General features: G+C 35.2%; 2 protein-coding genes and 1 pseudogene across 2 annotated transcripts in view; 2 read left to right on the top strand and 1 right to left on the bottom strand.

Annotated features, from left to right (window-relative positions):
* The first annotated feature begins 2 nt into the window (after positions 1 to 2).
* LOC149480641 (uncharacterized) lies at positions 3 to 6,422 on the top strand. Its single transcript, XM_089706714.1, has 11 exons — positions 3 to 164; positions 387 to 582; positions 804 to 896; positions 977 to 1,206; positions 1,433 to 1,634; positions 1,816 to 1,908; positions 2,140 to 2,268; positions 3,938 to 4,038; positions 4,544 to 4,760; positions 5,453 to 5,560; positions 6,020 to 6,422. The coding sequence occupies exons 1-11, from the start codon at positions 3 to 5 to the stop codon at positions 6,232 to 6,234; spliced, it is 1,746 nt and encodes a 581-aa protein (XP_089562840.1). The 3' UTR covers positions 6,235 to 6,422.
* A 373-nt stretch (positions 6,423 to 6,795) lies between these two features.
* Positions 6,796 to 8,199, bottom strand: LOC149480640 (uncharacterized; annotated as a pseudogene).
* Positions 8,200 to 17,734: 9,535 nt separating this feature from the next.
* The window catches only part of LOC149480639 (uncharacterized), a 52,284-nt gene continuing 49,534 nt past the window's right edge, over positions 17,735 to 20,484 (top strand). The window contains exon 1 of the mRNA XM_089706880.1: positions 17,735 to 17,818. Within this exon, the coding sequence (XP_089563006.1) occupies positions 17,735 to 17,818 (84 nt within the window). The remainder of the gene's footprint in view (positions 17,819 to 20,484) is intronic.

Raw genomic sequence — 20,484 nt, 5'->3', positions numbered from 1 at the left:
TAATGAGAGAGGTGGATGTCCTGGACCAAGGTTACTTCCAAAATGCAGACCAATCTGACGCAGCTTGCTTCTTCTATCCAGAATTTCAGGCGACTGAACCAGTTATATTCCCAGGACAGTGTGATGTTAATATTCCTGTAGTCAGCAACTTTGACGTCTCCAGGGTGAGTTATACTAATACGTATGAATGGACGTTTGTGCCTATGCCAACTTTAATTTTACTTTAGGAAATAATCTATATAAATATATTAATTAGCTGACGTTAGAAATTTCAAGCGCCTAGATTTTTCTTTGAAGATGGACATGAATTGATCAGTATGATTGTATATCATACCTGCTAACGTATACATGTATGAGTGCAACGGCTAATAGCGTTTATATTACAGTTCCAAAATGAATGGGTCTTGATCTCATCCTATTATACTGCGCGGCAATCAGGCTCTTGCAATCGAGCTCGATATACTTTGGATGGATCTGTGCTGAACGTTGTGAACAGTCACGTGGTGAATGAAGCTCTTCTATCAGTATCAGGGACCGCCAGAGTCGTGTCTAATGGAAAGCTTGTAGTAAATATTGGAAATAGTAAGTTTTCCTTAATTTGAACCTAACTTAAAAAGTTTGTATTAAACGCCTGTCAAGAGACTATCACATCAGTATTTTCATCAATATTTTTTGATGAAAATTAACTTTAAGAAGTCACTAGTCCTGATAAAAATGAAATTTTAATCAAATCAAATTAAGAATACACATTCAATTAAAACTATAAAAACAATTTACTCACGTTACTTCTTATTTGTTTACAGATCCAGCTGCAGATTACTGGATTCTCGACACGGATTATGAGAACTTCGCTTTGGCATATTCTTGCGAAAACATTAACAGTGAACAGCGCAGAAGTAAGCATCTAGTCAATTAAGAAAATTTAACAAATATGAAAGCACAAATTGTAAACTATTCAACATTATTTATATTACAGTTTGGAGCTGGAAACTAAGTCGAACCACTTCCCTGACGGCCGAATCGAATCAAAGGATTGAATCAGTAATGAGCAACATTAATGTCCTGGACAATCGTTACTTCCAAAACGCTGAACAATCAGATGCAGCTTGTTTCTACTTGCCCGATATTCCACTAGGAGAAGCTGTCATATTCCCTGGACAATGTGACCCAAATATTGCAACAGTATCCAACTTTAATATGAGTGATGTAAGTTGTGCTGTGTCTTCTATCATCGGTGTATGATAGTTCAGTTTACGAAAAAAATAATAATCAAAAATATTATAGTGAAGTGAAGTTCCATAAGCAAACTTCCATTTATAGTAAACATTAGCTTATTTTTCAAAGAGAACAACTTTCTAGTCATAATACCAGCTAAATTGCAGCTACAAGATAAAATTAACGCGACGCTATTTAATTAATAAACAATTTTCAGTTCCTTGGTGACTGGCACTTAATTTCAACTTATTACACCAACCGACAATCCGGAACTTGCAATAAGGCAAGTTACTCCTACGATGGTGACACGATCCGAGTGGTGAACAGTCATATCGTGAACAGCAACCAAATGTCTGTATCAGGGACTGCAATAGAAGCGAGTTCCGATGGAAGCGGCAAACTGCTTGTTTCGATATCACGTGAGTTCCAAACCATACACGTTACCATTGCGATGTTAATGTTAATGTCAGAATTACCAAATTGAAATCAAACTTCTTTAGGCGCATTGAGTATAAAATTTCAAGGTCGCGTCATGTCAATACCTTCAGGTCGTGGAGAAACGCGTCGATTTTCTATTCCCTAATATACTGTAATTTCCAGGCTACACCGTCGACTACTGGATCCTAGCAACTAATTACCACGATTATGCCCTTGCTTACAGTTGCAGTAATATGGAAAACAATCAGCGAAGAGGTAAGCATACATTTTAAATTGATTCAATGTCATACGAATGATTTTAGTTATAATTTAATAATATTTTTTTTTCATGGCATTTTAACAAACACCAAAAATAGATTTAACATAATAAAAAGTCTAAGAGCCATTCCATAGACTGAAAAAAAAAATCTTACCAGACTAAACCATCACTGCTTTCTCCGAACGACGTACTTGAGAACAAAAAATGTAATATCTGAATGTCATTAGTTTACAGTTGGAAACTCAGTCGGTCCAGGACTCTGTCGGCCACGGGAAATACAGAAATAAATAAAGTTATGAATGACGTTAATGTGTTAAACGAGCGCTACTTTGAAAGAGCAGATCAGACAGACGCCGGTTGCTTCTACTTCCCTCCAGTGAACGAGAATGCACCAGTTATCTTCCCTAATCAATGTGACATGAGTGTCCGAGCACAATATAACTTCAATGTAACGGCGGTGAGTTTCGAATTCAAAACAACCCCATCTATATCAATGTTGTAAAAAAATGCAAATGTCTACGTAAATGTGTGTAAATGTTAATGTAAATGTGTGTAAATGCTAATGTATATGTGTGTAAACGATGTTGTAAATATGTGTACTGTGTAAATGTAGTTGTAAAAAAATTCTTGATTTTTAGTTCTTGGGAGTGTGGCACGAAGTTGAAATATACCCGACTGGAATGGCCAACGAACAGTGCGCTACTCAAGAGTACACTCAACAGTCGGCGACATCTTTCACGTTGACGTCTAGATTTGTGAACAACGGTGTACAAGGCTCGTTTCCTTGGCTTTTAGAACGAAGTGCTAGTGATACTACAGGATCGTTTATAGCCACTATCCAAACTCCTACAATGAGTAAGTGTAATTGCTTGAATATTTCCTGAAATTTGGAATATAAATTCACAATTTAGAGAAATAAATAAAATTCAGTTTTCTAATTAAAACTTTAAAAAATATATGTTTAAGAAACTCTCATGTATACAAAATAAATGCAGTAACAAATTTACAAATGCTTGAAACAATATTGTAGGATTGTATTTTGCTCTACTATTACACAAACGATTCGTTATACTACATTTTGAGGCTTCATTCAGGATATTTTTTTGTTATCTACTATATAAAAATAAGTCGGGTTTTCCTTCCTGACAACTCCAGAACGCAAGAACCGATTTCCACGGTTTTGCATTCGTTGAAAAGTCTCGGGCTCCGTAAGATTTATAGCAAAGAAAAGGTGTCTCTGGTGGCAAAACGGAGATCGCCCGGTTTGCTAGTTGCTTATACAATTTTGTTAAATAATATTAATCATTTATTCTTCTAAAGCGCATAAATTTTTTAAATAATTGGCATTATTATGGGTTTTAAATAGGTCACTGAGTTCAAACTGTAATATTATATTCATGCGTTTCTCGTCTTTAAATTAAATACGAGAAACGAATTCCATAATGTCATCTTTATATTTATTTTTTTTCATAAATTCTGGTTTAATAAATATTTGATATGAATCGTTTGTTTATTATTACAGGTATATCCTTCCCATTCTGGATACTTAGCACGGATTACGATAATTATGCTTTGGCATATGCATGCGCTAATATGGATGAGAATTCGAGGAGAAGTAATTATTTCTTTATTATTAAATTACCAATATTTATGTGATAAAACTTTATCAAAAATCTTGCGACAATCAGAATCAGTCAAAACAAAGCCACTAAACTGAAAGCTCATTTATAAAAAAAAATATGTTTTAAAATTTTGATCCAGTCACTTTATTATTTTTAAGACCAGTTGTCAATATCGTGAAATTTCGTATTGATCGAAATAAAGTGTTATTTACATGGTTTCAAAGTTACACCCTGCACAGATTTTTTACTTAATTACCAATTGATTTTCTCTCAGTTTACAGTTGGAAGCTCGGCAGAACAAAGCAGCTATCTACAGCATCCAACACAGCTATCACATCTTCTATGGCAAATGTTCAAGTCCTAGACCAGAGGTACTTCAAAACCACCAACCAATCTGAGGAAGCTTGCTTCCACCTTCCTGACTTGGCTGAAGGTCAAACAGTTGTTCTGCCTGGACAATGTGATGTTAATATACCTGTAGTTGCCAATTTTGATGTGGCAAAAGTGAGTATATGAGCATTTGGTTTTTTTTTACTATTTTTACACACGGCACGATCTGATCCCATACTAAGCTTTTGCTTGTGTTATGAAAACCTAGATGGCTGATAAACATACATATAAAATTTTAAATAAATACTTATATAGATAATTCACCCAGACACATATTATAAAACATCTATGTTCATCACACCAATATATGTGGGAATCGAACCCACGACCTCTGGCTTGGAAGGCAGTGCCACTGCCAACCAAACCAACCGGTCAGTCAAAGTCTATGAAATCTAAAAACCACCATAGATAAATTATTTAAAAACAATTACAATTTCAAACAAAATAATTTAATTATGAATTAGTCTATCTAGTTATGTTACTTTATCATTAGCATTCAAATTTCAAACATATCCCGGGTAAAATTACACAATTATTGAAGGGTCTCCATTTATCATATTTCATAAGGATTAAGGAATGCGTTAAAAAGCACGACAGCTAATTCAATGTATTTTTTCAGTACTCAGGCACATGGTACCAAATTCAAAGGTACCCTCAGCGATTTGAAAGTGGAGATTGTACGGGTGCAAGATATACATTGAACGGTAACGTCGTTACTCTATTGAACTGGCAACGAATTGACGGAGTATTGGATACTATTGAAGGAAATGCTACAATCATCTCTGCTGATGGCAGTGCTAAACTGAGAGTCACTTTGCCATCTCGAGCACCTAATGGTTAGTGTCAATTATTTAATTTATAGTCTAAGTCTAGAAGTCCAATCACTAAACGAATACTAACATAGAACTAGCGAAAACTATTATATCTCAAGTACTCAAGTACTTTCATACTAAAACAAAATTGCATGCATTTGCGTAGTGCATAGAAATGGCAAACCGGTTATGCAAATACATAAGTACAATAAAAATAGTTTTAAATTATAATTGCTATTCATTAATGAACTTTCGATATTAGTGCTATTTGATAATCTCACAACCAATGAATTTATTATAAAAATATAGGATGTTTTAATACTATGGAAATATTCTATGATGGCGATAGTAATAGTATGACGATATAATCAAATTTTAAATCAGATTAGGCTGACGTATTAATAATTCGTAAAAAGTATTAAGATTTTAGATAAAATAGATATCGAATAGTTACGACACTTTCGGCTTCTATATAAAATGAAAAAAAAAATATATTTGAGAATAATTTATTTCTCCTGTTCGTTTAAATTGACTTCAGAACTTTAGACTTATCTAACTATTCGCTAATTCTTCTGAATTCTACAGTTAGTACTTGAATAGTCTACAAGCAATGCTAATGTTTCACTTCTATTCAGAAGAAGCGAAAATGAATCTTGCTCAGTTAATACAATGATCAATTTCCCCTGCACTCAACTAGTTTTCACCTTCTATTACAGCATCTCCCGACGACGTGAACATAAGTGAATTATATGTTCTGACCACAGACTACGAGACGTACTCCCTCGTCTATAGTTGCGTCAACGTGGACGCCTATCACCGTGCGAGTAAGTTATATTCAAGCCTAGTTTTTTGTATTATAATAATATAATCATAGAAATGATATAACAATTTCTGTATTAATATTAAAGCTTTTGCAACCAACACGTGAAAATTTTCTACGTTTCTTTAATTTAATTTGCTTCATTTTAATTTGCTTCATCCACCAAATAGCTAGAGAAAGTGACATCTGAGAAAGTGGGTATACAATTTTCGGTTGGTAAAGTTGGTACAGAGTTAGAATATAGTCAGAAGTTGTATATTAGCTACTTTTTCCATGTACTACGTGAGTGAAACCGCAAGATAAAACTTGTTTAAAATAGGCGACAGCTAAGACTTCTTAACAATACAATAATAATTGATGAACTACATAATCAAGTTCGTCTTTCAAATAGGTATTTCATACCTATTAAGACATATTATCTATAAACCTGAACAATGTATTAATCTTAGAAACATTTTAACAGTTGGCGCGTGGAAGCTCAGTCGAACTCGCAGTATGCCGCCAGCAGGTACCACTGCCATCGACGCCTACATGGCAAATCGACAGGAACTCGAAAATAGATACTTCGTCTCAGTACAGCATAGCGACGAATGCCCAGAACCCAGTTCAGCCATGCTATACAAGAGTAGCTTTACTATATTATTCATATTGTTCCTAGCCCTTCTTAACCTGTCCTAGATATTAAACTAATTGTAATAATTATATTATATTGAGTTAAGTATTATCTAATCATATTTAAACTTATCGGTAATTTAAAAACGCCGGCGCTGACGTCATACTTCTATAAAGATATAATCATTGGCTGTGTAAAGAAATGGGTGTCGAATTTAGATAAATGTATTTATTGAATGTAAAATCGAATGTATATGAGAAATAAATAAATTATTATACGAACCATGGTTTTATTCCCGTTTTAGGGTTCCGTACCCAAAGGGTATCACTAAGCCTCCGCTGTCCCCAGGCTCTATCTCATGAACCGTGATAGCTAGAAAGCTGAAATTTTCACAAATGATGTATTTCCGTTGCCGCTATACAACAAATTAAATAAAATTAAATATGAAGGGGGTCCCCATAGTACGGAACCCTTCGTGCGCAAGCTCCGACCGACTCGCACTTGGCCTGTTTATTCTGTGATTGAATTAGGGCCACCGTCGTAAATTAGCACTTAATGTGTACAAAATATATACACAAGTATATATCACTACATATTATAAAACAAAATCGCTTTCTCTGTGCCTATTTATTTATTTATTTATTTATTTATTTATTTATTTATTTCAGGTAACAGACAATAAATTGTACAGACCCATATTATAAATACCTTACAGACTAACATACATATAATAATTTAAAACTAAACTAAATTAATACAAAACTAAGAATATATTAAGCACTACACTATACACAATTCACGGCACTGGCGGTGTCATATTGCGCTGAACGGGCTTTGGCTGGGTGTTGCGAAGCCGCCCGCGAAACCGCCGGAACACAACACCACGGGGCCAGAACTCCTCGCTCATGAAGGTGCTCGCTCGGTACACGCACAACAAATGAATTAAAATTCAAATTGTTGCGCGGCTCCAGGCGCTGGACCCTCACGATAAACTTGGTCTTCACCCGCACATACTCCACTACATCAGAAGCTTGGGTAGAGTGGTGCAGGCGGGACACGTACAGCTGCGTCGTCGGTATGGCGGGCCGCAGCAGGTGGTTGTTACCGGTCGGGGCGGTACCGCACTTGTTGGAGGAGGGCTTCTTTTTCTTTTTCCTTTTCTCTACCTTTGTAAAGCCTTCCTCATCGAGTGGATGACTATTCGCGCTCGACAAGGGTGCCGCACGGCGCGGGGAGTCCCTGTGCTTAACGGGATCTCCATCTCGGGTGATATCTTGCCGCTTTACGGGAGGCTTGGCGGCAGCGGCCGCGTAACCAGCCGGTGTCGGGTTGGCTACACGTGGCGGGCTCTCCGGGGGAGGCGCGGGTCGGGCGGGGCGCGGCGTGACGCGGTCGACGGCCGGCGGCGTCGTCAAATTCGCTGACTCAAAAGTCTCACGTTGCGCTCCACGACGTGTGTTCACATTTGAAACCTCCGTTGACCTACATAATGAAATTGAATCGCGCAGGGCGACGACCTCATTACGCAGCTCGTTGATGGTGGATTGGGAAGCTCCAAATTTGAACTCCATCTCCTTTAGGGCCGTCCTTAAAGAAGTGATATCCTTAAGAAGGCGGGTGACGTCGACGTGGTCGAATGTGACGGGAGGCAGCTTACGCAAATCCTTCGCCACGAAAGTCGGCACGTCGTCCGGATCGGTCTCCTTGAACACCTTGATGATGTCCCGTAGACTTCTCTCTCCCTTCTCGTCCCTCCTGCGAGACGGCATCCTATCGGCCATATTCAATGCCGAAAAGAGAAGTGATTTGGCGTCACGAATCTCTTCCTCCGTAAAATTGCTCGTGCAAAGTTGTTCTATGCTAACTTCATCCATGACATCCAGCTGATACTGCAGGAATGCCAGGACTTCATTAGGCACAAGCGTAGCGCTCATTGTTACGAGCGAAAACTTCGATAATAAAAAATATTAATTATTTATTATGAATATTCTGCACAGCGCAATGCGTCCGCTTTGGAGCGCGCATTGCACTAGACTGTGTGACCTATGTCCTATGTCCCTATGTCCCTTTGTATGCTTAAATCTTTAAAACTACGCAACGGATTTTGATGCGGTTTTTTTTAGTAGATAGAGTGATTCAAGAGGAAGGTTTTAGTATATAATTTATTAGGTTTTAGACAAAGCGGGCGAAGCCGCGGGCGGTAAGCTAGTTATAATATATACACAAGTGGTCTACATAAAAAAAAACATATGTTAATTATTCGGATACCGTAACGGAAAAAACATAGGTATGTGTACATAAGCTGTCGAGATAATTTGTTAATCATGCTGGTTAAGGTAATATGATCATTGGACGGAATTAGACGAGCGTCGAGCATGTAGATTTGCTCTAATGATGTGATGGTAATCTATACTAATATTATAAAGCTGAAGAGTTTGTTCGTTTGTTTGAAAGCGCTAATCTCAGGAACTACTGGTCCGATTTGAAAATTATTTCAGTGTTACATAGCCTATTTATCTAGGAAAGCTACAACAGGAGCGGAGCACTGCGGGTAAAACCGCGGGACACAGCTTGGGCATAATATTATTTTGTACCAAGCGATTGCATTACTCTTCAGAGTCAATCCATACTAATATTATAAATGCGAAAGTAACTCTGTCTGTCTGTCTGTCTATTACTCAATCACGCCTAAACTACTGAACCAATTTGCATGAAATTTGGTATGGAGATATTTTGATACCCGAGAAAGGACATAGGCTACCTTTAATTGCGAAATATGTACCACGGGCGAAGCCGGGGCGGACCTCTAGTTAAAAATAAAATATTAAGAAAATATTAAAAATTCACCTTATAGAAGCAAGAGGCCACTGAAAATCAAGACTACAGGCCCATGTTGAAAAAAATATGGGTCATTTGAATCACCAGGTGACCTTTCTAGAATGATATAAGAGCATAAAATAATAAGATTCAGCACTATGTCGTCACTTGTAAGCTGTCCACCTGACTGCAGATCAGAATTCGATAGTACAGGTAGAGATTTTTCCCCCTGTCTCCATGATTTTTGTACGGCGTTGCGGAATAATGGATTAAAAGCAGTATAGAAATAGTATGAAACAGATGCCGTACAAAATCAAATGACCAAATTTACCCTGGCAATTGTCGGAAAATAAATTCTGCCTTTGTGTTCAAAATCAAAACCGTACAAAAATCATTGAGACAGCTTACAAGTGACGACATAGTGCTGAATCTTATTATTATCGTTCTTATTATATCGTTCTAGATAATATTATGTCACCTGGTGGTTCAAATGACCCATAATTTTTTCAACATGGGCCTGTAGTCTTATGTTACTTCTTTGAAATTTACACATTGTTATATTATTACATCTTCGTGTCCGTGTCATTGTAAATCGAAGACACTTGCTCCTGAAAATCAGTTTGTACTATCTCAGGAGCCTGGGGTCACTTTAATTTGTTACATTATTTTGGAAAATAAATTATTTATTTATTTAAGCACTTTTGAAGAAATATTATCATCCGCAAGACTACAATGTGACATCAGTGATAGAGTTTCTCACTCGATAGATATAGATATCTTGTAGATATCATTTTAAAACAAACTTATCAAAAACTCACATAATAGGTACCTACATAATATTTTCAAACACAGGGAAATCACCTACAGAATGTGTACTTTAATCCATTCGTCATATTGATATCTAAAGAGTGTGTGTGCCGAGCATACGTGTCAGAAGTGAAACTTCTTCGGCAAGATTTAAAGATAACAAAATCGTCGCCTTACTCAATAACGTGACGGTATTACCATGACGTGACCTTGAAATTTGACTCTCAACGCGCCTAAACAAGTTTCACTTCAAATATGTATTAGAGAACATTCAAAACCGTATAACCTCGGATTAGAGAGCTGAATATGTGTAAAATACATATTGATTTTAAAGATATTTGCTTGCATTTCTTAAATTGACATCATTTTCATTTATCATTTCATATTATCTATGCGTCAATTAGGTCGAAAGAAAAGCTTTTTATAATGTTTGCTAGTTCTTTAATTTTAATCATTTAAAACTAACCAATTGTCTGGGCCTTCACCTCGAGTTGACCAGAAAAAAAATAATAATTTTAAAGTTATAGTAAGTCAAAGCACATTGCTGGCAAACACCATTTGACTGCAAACTTAAGTCAAAAGTGGATTAGACCGATGCGATGCCTTCAGCTAACATTTATAAATAAAAAATAAAAAAATAAATAAATAAAGCTTTTATTAATTCCTTTACTTATATCTAATTACAAATTTTATTTGTTGTTAGTGTGGTTAGTATTAACATTATTCTTATTTCTCTATAACAATTCTATTTTTTAAATATTAAATTAAGTGTTAGTTAATTAGAAAGATAGTATGTAATTAAATATAATAAGGACCGCTTTTTGCGGTAAAAGCCTCCTCCAATTTCTTCCACTCATCCCTGTTCTTAGCTAATCTAGTCCAAAGGGCACCTGCATGATTTTTGATATCATCACTCCATCGTGTGATTGGTCTTCCCCTCTTACGCTTTTTATAAAAAGTGAATGAGAATGTGACCATCTGTCATCTCTCAATCTGCACAGGTGACCTGCCCATTTCCACTTCAATTTACAGACATACCTTACTGCATCTTGAGCTTTCGTTCTTTTTCTTGTATCACTATTTCGTATTCTATCCTTAAGTTTAATATTCAAAAAGCTTCGTTCCATGCCTCGTTGGCAGATGCTAATTCTGTTTAAATGCTTTTTTGCAAGGGGCCATGTTTGACATGCATACGTTAGGCAAGGTGTAAGACATATGTCCATGGCTTTAGCTTTTAGTGGAATTGGTATTTGTCCTTTGAAAATCTCTTTCATAGCCCAATATTTATTCCATGTTTGCTTGACTCTTCTTTCTATTTCTTTTTCGTTGCATAGCTTAAATGAGATAAGATGTCCGAGGTAAATGTAGTCTTCAACATATTCTATAGGAGTTTCATTTATTGTGACTTGTAACTGGTGGCTGTTTGTTATAATCTTGGTTTTTTCCTGATTTATATTTAAACCTGCTTTTTTGCTGTATTTATTTAGCGATTCTATCATTGGTCGCAATTCCCTTACATTTTCTGACAACAAAACTATATGGTCTGCAAATCTCAGGTGCGATAAATATCGTCCATTGATTTTGAGACCATATGACTCCCAACTGCAGCTAACATTTATATAATAACGATACACAGCTAACATTTTTATAATAACGATATACTTACAATTATTATGCAAGCATTAAGCTAGTTGAATTCGAAAACATTGACTACCCATGTTGAAAAAGTAATGGAATGACCCACCAGGTGACCTATCTAGAACGATATAAGAGCATAAAATAATAAGATTCAGCACTATGCCGTCACTTGTAAGCTGTCCAACTGAGTACCTACAGATGAGAAATCGAAAGTACAGGTAGAGATTTTATTAGCCACTACTTTGTTTTATTATGGGTACAATCATCGAATAATGGTTTATTTGATGATTATACCCAAAACTAACCAAATATGGAATTTTAATCATCATCATCATCAGCCCGTATACGACACGGGCGTCCCTTAAGGGAATTTTAATAAAATAAAATAATTTGCCAATCTTCGGTACCAATCAATGGAATTAAATCTAAAAAAAATTCACATTTTATTATGTTTATACAATACCAAGGTACAGATTACTAGTTTTGATGAAGCCGTCATCTTTATCAACTGTGACTAAAGACAAAAACATTTATTTGCTATTTATCATTTTTATTATTTTAATTAGATCTAAGTGTTTACTAACCCTCGTAGAAAAACATTCATTGTTTATCGCTTCCAGAGTATTCGTGATAACGACTAACACAATTGATAAAATATTTCAATCTGAACCTAAATACCAAATGCTGATTGTGACCTGGATTTTTTTACATTTTAATTTAAAACTATTTAAGTACGTTAACTCTTATTATGAGTATTCAGAAAATTCAAAATAAAATTATCCTATTACTTAGTTACCTTAATTTTTTAAATTTTTCATGCATGTTCACTAATTTATATTGGTTTTAAACAACTTCTTAACTAAGTATTATTTAATGCACAATATAACAGATAGATGTAGTTTTGAATAAAAATTATTAAATTAAGCAATAAATAGATTCTTCAGTGTTTCATATTATATTTTCAGCCAGAAATACGGATGAAATAAAAAAAAATACAGATTTTAAGCCATTATTATTATTTATTCTGTCTGTTTCTCGATCACGCTCATTGTAAATAATTCGAAACATAAATAATATAAATAAATCATGTTTTAAATCCGTCAGATGTTTAATTTCCACATAAATCTACTAAGCACCCATCAACGACCTTGAGACCTATATATATTTACCTATGAGATTGATAATAAGTAATAACACTATCGGAAACGGACATCATTTTTATATAGATAATATTTCATAGCTGATAACTCTTATCGTTTACAACAACATGAGTTCGGCCTTTTGAGTTATTCTATAGTAAAACGATCCGCTTAAATAATTGTTTTTTCTTAATCTTTTATAATATGTAGAATGTAGGATATATAGATAAAAATATTCCTTTTCAATACACACGGCGTCATCAAATCCATTAGTAAGCTATCACAAATATCAATAGATAAGATACTATTATATATAATGATAAATAATAAAAAATATCGCCATTTCGTGAGTTCAAGTGAAGTGTAAATTATGATCACATAATTTCCAAAATGTTTAAATTTTTAATAGTTAGTTTGTTAAGTATAGGGTTAAGTACAGCTCAAATATTGCAAACAGGACAGTGTAACGCGAATGTTGCTCTTGCAGAAGATTTTAACATTGAAAGAGTAAGAGATTTTTTATTTTTTCTTATAACATAACCGCCCGCGGCTTCGCCCGCTTTGTCTAATATCTAATAAATTACATACTAAAACCTCCCTCTTGAATCACTCTATCTATTAAAAAAACCGCATCAAAATCCACTACATGACTCTCGTTCATTTTCTTAATAAGCCTAAGTAGGTATATAATAAAAAAATAGTATATACCGGGAAAAGAACACAGGTCATGTTGATTCTATGCTCAAGCATTAACTGCACACTACTATAGTTAGACCTTTCGGAAGTATGATAATGGAAAGTTCAAAATTTATTTGTGTAGTTAACGATCATAGTATTATGAAATGCAAAGATAATTTAAGCCGATATGAAAGCTTATCCGACTCGGAAATTATTTACATTTACCAAAAGAGAATGTAATATTTCCTACTCTGTGTATTATTCGAAAAATAATATATAATTTCAATTATTGTAGATTCATTTTAATACATTTGACTGTTCAACAAAATAACCACATAACGACGAACATATTTTTTTTTTTATTGCACAATGTTTAACTTTTTTCGATAACGATAACATATTTATTGTAATGACCAACACGAGAAATTTTAAGAGTTGATTTCACTAATAAATCATTCTAAACATAATAACAATTCAGATTGACTGAACGTCGCAACAAGGTTTCGTCAGTTAGCCCTGTTTATTTTTTAACACTAGAGATGTTACTCAAAAAATCGAAAGTTGATATTGAGACTAAAATGTAATGATTATTTTCCAATAATCTCCTATAATATATCATTTCTTTTAGATCCTACATTAAGAAGAAAAGGAATAAAACCGGCCAAGTGCGAGTCGGGCTCGCGCACAAAGGGTTCCGTAGCAGCAAATATAATAAATTACAGTTAAATCAACCTATCTCAAAAACTATAAGAGATACTTTGATCAAACCAAAAATCGTTGAAAGAGTTAATTAGCATGCATCACCTCTATTTTTTTTAGAATTTTATACCCCGTAGTTATAAAAATAGAGGGGGGGGGACATACTTTTTACGACTTTGAGAGCTGATATCTCAAAAACCGTTCACTTTAAGAAAAATGTTTTTTAGAAAACTTTATATCATTTTAAAAGACCTTTCCATTGATACCCCACACGGGTATGTACATCGAAAAAAAAAATTTCATCCCTCAGTTACATGTATGGGGGGCCCCACCCCCAATTCTTTTTTTTACTATTTAGTGTCATATTTTTGTAGCGGTTCATACAACACATATTCCCATCAAATTTCATCACTGTAGTACTTATAGTTTCCGAGTAAATCGGCTGTGACAGACGGACAGACGGACAGACGGACAGACGGACATGACGAAACTATAAGGGTTCCGTTTTTGCCATTTTGGCTACGGAACCCTAAAAAGCAGACATGTAATCTCTGATGTTTTAATAAATCCCTACTTCCTTACCAATATGCAAAAGTAACTCTGTCTGTCTGTCAGTCTGTCTGTCTGTTACTCTTTCCTGCTTATACCTCTCAACCGATTTTGATGAAATTTGGCACAGACAATCTTTAGACCCTGAGAAAGAACATACTAGGCTACCTTTTATCAAAACACCACGCGGGCGAAGCCGCGGGCGGATGCTAGTAATATTGTAAATACTTAAGCCATGTCATAAGTCACATGATAAAAATATAATAATTAGACATTCAAAATGATTTATCGTATTAGAGATAACACAAGTCAATAACTGCGTTAATAAAAACAACCGACTTCAAACTTGCACTTGCAACATTTACAAATACAGACAAAAATGCTCATAAAATAAAAACTACTGGGCCTATCCGAATAAAATTTTTATGGGACCAATTCGACACCATCCCGCATCGAACAAAAAAAGAATCACGTAAATCGGTTCAGAAACCACGGAGTAATCGGTGTACATACATAAAAAAAAAAAAAAACATACCGGCCGAATTGATAACCTCCTCCTTTTTTTTGAAGTCGGTTAAAAACATTAGTTTTAGAAACTATTAGATAATATTGATATCTAAAGGTAATCATAAAGCAAGACCTTTCGTAACTTATGTAATAATTTTGCATTGTAATTATAACATGACTTGTTATTAAATATTATTAGGTACATATTTTACTATGAAATAGATTAAAAAATCTTGAGCAATTTTAAGCCTCTTGAAAAAAGGACTTTACAAATAAAAAAGAATATATTTTTTTAGAAACACGTTATTTTTTAAGTCAGGTTTTTTATTACCATAATTATTTTTTTATTATGCAATTTAGAATAGACACACCTCTTAACACATTTAAACCTGTATTTGAGTTAGTTACTACATGAACTCGATTGACTTTTCTACAAAATGATTATTTATTTTTCCCACTAGATCGTGTCAAACTGTGCTAGAATATTCTACATACACGTGTATTTTTGTATAATAGTTTTTACTTATCTACATAAAAATGGCCATTTATAGTTTTAGCAAAGGAGAATGAACAAAAGTGGTCCAAATATCCACCACTAACGAGACCTATGTTGACTTACAGTCCACTAAATATGGCACCACCTAACTTGGCAAGTGGGTGTGAAAGGGATAAAAAAACATACAGGCGTCATTCAAGGTCATATTTTCTTGTTACAAGTTAATGTTCATACTGAAATCTCCAGTGTATAAAGATATAAGCTTCTTGGTTACGACCATATGAAAAATATTAATATTTGTACCCACAACACCGTGTATTCGTCATTCGTCTGCTTGCTTTCTTTACGTACTGTGCGAATTCTTATGCCATGCCAATGTAAAACTTACCGGCTTACATGGGCTTATTACTAAGTTCTTAGTGCTTGTCACCGACTTCAAACCTATTTAATAAATAGCACATCTAAATAATATGTAGTAATTTAATAATATCAAATCTTTCTTATTTTTCACTTTTCCGTTTTTGAAGTCGGTTTTTTTAACGTAGTTATTTTTATATTTAATACTTTTTAGTGTATTTTTTAAACACGAATCAAACGAACCCAAACTCGATAAAGTTGAGTCAATTAATTACTGAGATTGACTTCCGATTCCATCATCAAATCAGCTCTATGTCATGATAAATTTTCATCGCTATCCAATTTACATACGTATACAAAATTTCAGCTCAATCGGTTACCGGGAAGTGAATCAAAGTTACTTGCTAGATTTTCAATCAAGTCATCGAAATCAGACAAAAATGCTCCTAAAATAAAAACTACTGGGCCTACCCGAATGAAATTTTTATGGGACCAATTCGAAACAATTCCGCATCAAACAAAAAAAGAATCATGTTAATCGGTTCAGAAACCTCGGTGTAATCGGTGTACATACATAAAAAAAAAACATACCGGCCGAATTGATAACCTCCTCCTTTTTTTTGAAGTCGGTTAAAAAATATATCTTTATAACAACAAGCTTTCCGACCATGGCATCGGCCGCGTATCCAAAGAAATTCCTGTGGGAATGGGAATGAGTAAAATTTTTTTTTTTTTTTTTTTTTTTTTACTCTAGATAGGGAAGCGCTTGACCACAATCTCGCCTGATGGAAAGCTAGATGCGGTCTAAGATGGTACGCGCTTCCCTAGTAGGTACCGGTTCACTCTTCGCTTGAAGACCCCCATATTGTACTCGTCGGGGAACACAGATTCAGGAAGCGCGTTCCAGTCCCTCGCGGTTCGGATGAAGAATGTGGAATCGAACCGCTTAGTCCGGGTACATGGAACGTCCACCATATGGCGATGCCTAGAATCTGTGCGCCTCGACGATCGATGGAAGAATGGGGATGGCGGAACAAGTTCGTGTAGTTCCGCAGCGCACTCACCAAAGTGTATCCGGTAAAAAACCGATAAGCTGGCCACTCTGCGACGATGAGCGAGGCTCTGGAGTTTTTTGCCTACTAGCTCATCGTCGTTTATAAGCCTCTTGGCACGCCTCTCTATCGCCTCAAGCGCCTCTAGCTGGTACTTGGCGGAACCGTCCCAGAGGTGAGAGCAGTATTCCATGCACGATCGGACTTGTGCTTGATAAAGGTTGAGCAACTGTCCCGGGCTGAAATACTGTCTCACCTTCGCCAGAATTCCAAGCTTTTTTGAGGCTACTTGGGCTTTGGATTCTATATAGGAACCAAAGTTCAGAGTAGGCGTCAAGGTGACGCCAAGAAGCTCGAGGTGGTTGGTTATCGGTACGGACACACCCTGGAAAGTCGGAGTCAGATGGAATGGACTCCGTTTAGCGGAGAATAGACACGCCTGGGTCTTAGTAGCATTGAACTTGACCAGATTGGCATCGCCCCAGTCGGAGACCGCCTGTAAGGACAAGTTCATGCGATCAACCATCGCCTCCCGTAGAGACTGGATTTGTGCCATACTGGCCCGCGCGCTGGATACATATCTCTCCACAACAGTGCTATCGTCTGCGTACCCATAGATACCGGGTTTCAGCAGATCGTTGATGTGTAGCAGGAAGAGTGTTGCAAAGAGAACTGATCCCTGAGGGACCCCGGCATTGATAGCCATTTGGTCGGACGAGCAGCCATCAATGACTACTCGAATTGACCGGTCTCTCAGAAAATCTGAGATCCAGGCGCAGAAACCGGTAGGCAGACCGTAGGATGGAAGCTTGCCAATTAGGCTATCATGCCAGACCCTATCGAAGGCCTTCGAGATATCAAGGGAGACAGCAAGTGCTTCACCATGATTCTCTATGGCCTCGCTCCAGATGTAGGTGGCGTACGCTAGAAGATCCCCAGTGGACCGGTTTCGGCGGAACCCGTAAAATGCAACCTTGACACTCTTTAGCTTTCTTTCTATCTCCAAACACAAAAATCATATCATGAAATCGCTCCGTTACGATGTGACAGTAAGACAAACAAACACACATTTTCATTTATAATATTATAGAATAGTATATAGTGTATAGGTATAGTAAGGAAGTAAGGATAATCCAGATGAACCCAACATTAGAAAGACAGACTATAGAGTTACCATAACATTTTTGCAAACCAGAATTCTGTGGTTTTGCGGCCGATGTAATTTACACCAAAATCCTGTTTTCTCACATTGTATCATAATTAGTTCCACCATGTACCTAGTAATAACTAGCTTTGTACCCGCGGCTTCGCCCACGTTTTCAAAGAAAAACCCGCATAGTTCCCGTTCCCGTGGGATTTCCGGGATAATAATAATACCTACCCTTTGTGTTAATCCAAGTTACCCTCTATATGTGTGACAAACGTTGTAATCGGTTCAGTAGTATTTGCATGAAAGAGTAACAAACATACACATACACATCCATCCTCACTAACGTTCGCATTTATAATATTAGTAGTAGGATGTATTGGAAACACATACTTTCTTTCCGTATAATTTTATTGACTGTTTAATTTGTTTCTTTAAGGGCCGATTTTTCAATGCTTGGATAAAACTTATCCGTCCAATAAAGTATTACACGATAATATTAAAATGTCACGTAAACTGTCAAATGTGGACAATTAGAATACGTTTTTAAAATGGTACTTAGTTTTATACAACGACGAATAAGTTTTAACCAAGGATTGAAAAATCAGCCCTTAAATGTATATTTTATCTGTCTGCCAAAACGTTAGTAATCGTTATCTCATTATCTATCACACATTGTTAAAGTGAATAATAGTCGTAAATTTATTTATAGACTGACACAATCAGCTCATAAAATTGTAATTATTTTATAACAAGCTCGTAAAATTGTATTAGATACCAAGAATTGCATAATCGTATTCCATTTGGTTTCAACTGCAGATTAAGTGGGGTTTCCTTTTTTCTTAATCATAATAAGATACCTTGGTTCTTAATATCGAATCAGGTGACAATGTTACCTATTAGAAAGCTTGTTTTTATTTTTTTTTTTTTGAATAAAGTTAATACTATTTTTTTTAAATGCACTAGAACTGTCCTATTATACTTTGACTCCTTTAAAAGTCCTTATAAAAAAGGAGCAAAAAGCTTTAGCCACTTTACATCTATTCTAATGAAGTTGTTTATAAAATATAAAACTAGCTTTCCGAAAGCTTTGTCTTCAAAAAAACCAATCCTATACTATAATATCTATTACTGTGCCTATAGTTAAAAAAATCCATCAAAATCTGTTACGTGGTTTTGAAGATCAGCATACGAACATTTTTTATACTATGTAGTGATTTTTACATATTAATGAAAAAAAAACTACCGGATAAGACTAACGTGATCGATGGGTTAAAAATTCCATTTCAGTTTGCAAGAGCGAGCAAAAAATAGTTGTTTACTTGAATTGGTTCATTTAGCGAGTTATATAAATTTACATGAGCATTTTCATTTAAATGCATGATTATTATGCGAGTATTTAAAAAACTGTGTAATTATTATAGTCAATGTACTATAATGATATTAACGCTTTATAGTCAATGTCTATGATTCGTAGACATAGAAATCTAAATAACAAGACACTAGAAGTCGTAAGCGTGCGTGACCTTGTCGCCACTCAGGTGATTTGCACATCACCAGTGCATTCGTCACTGTTCAGTTGCTCTGGAGACGTATGAGTGTATACATGGTGTGTTTCAGCAATTCCCATTGCGGAAATTCTTCCACAAGTTGTAATTATACTTATAAAGGAATAATATTTCATCGGAAAATATTTTTTTTTAGAAATAATGCCGTTTTTCCTTAAAATAATAGAATATTTACAAGTATTACGAGTGTCACCATAGTAATCGAAATAACAATGAATGACACAGTCGACCATTCTTATTATCACGTTTGTTCGTATTGGAGCAAAAAGTCTCATATACTTAGGGATGTTATTCTAAAATAAACCGTAAATTCGTGCGTTAGGATACATATTCAAAAGCTTAATTTAATAGTTAAGTTAGTTTTCACTAAAATCAAGCTGTCCAATAAAAGGCATGCTTGTGTGTACTATTTAGCTTTCGGTTTGAATGTGTTGATTTTGGCGACAGCGGTTTTCATACGAATTATGACATTATAGCACTTCTATGTGTCTTGTTATTTAGATTTCTATGTTCGTAGACTATTGTGTGTGAAAAAAACTTCCCTCAGTAAATGCTTTATTTATTTCCATGAGAAGGAATCGGTAGGTACTGCAAAGCCCTGTCAATCGACATTATAGATATAAGATAATAAACTAATATTTTAACTATTTTTCTTATATTTATAGTGGTCTCAGAAATATATTAAGAATATAAAATATTTATTTAGAAGGAATTGAAATAAAATGAACGAACTATTTGGTACCTACTGAACTGTTTAGGAGATTCTACCCAAAAATACGCGTGCCTTCTCAGTCTTTAATAATATCCCTGAAGCATAATTACATGAATTCTTTGGCAATGGCAACTGATTAATTAATCCAT

Source organism: Colias philodice, chromosome 18 (genome assembly GCF_061535455.1).
Source record: "Colias philodice isolate Cphi_HAF_F1 chromosome 18, ilColPhil1 Martin Lab GWU primary, whole genome shotgun sequence".
Classification (NCBI taxonomy): Eukaryota; Metazoa; Arthropoda; class Insecta; order Lepidoptera; family Pieridae; genus Colias; species Colias philodice.
Note: the sequence above shows the minus strand (reverse complement) of the source record. Positions and strands in the feature narration are given on the sequence as shown.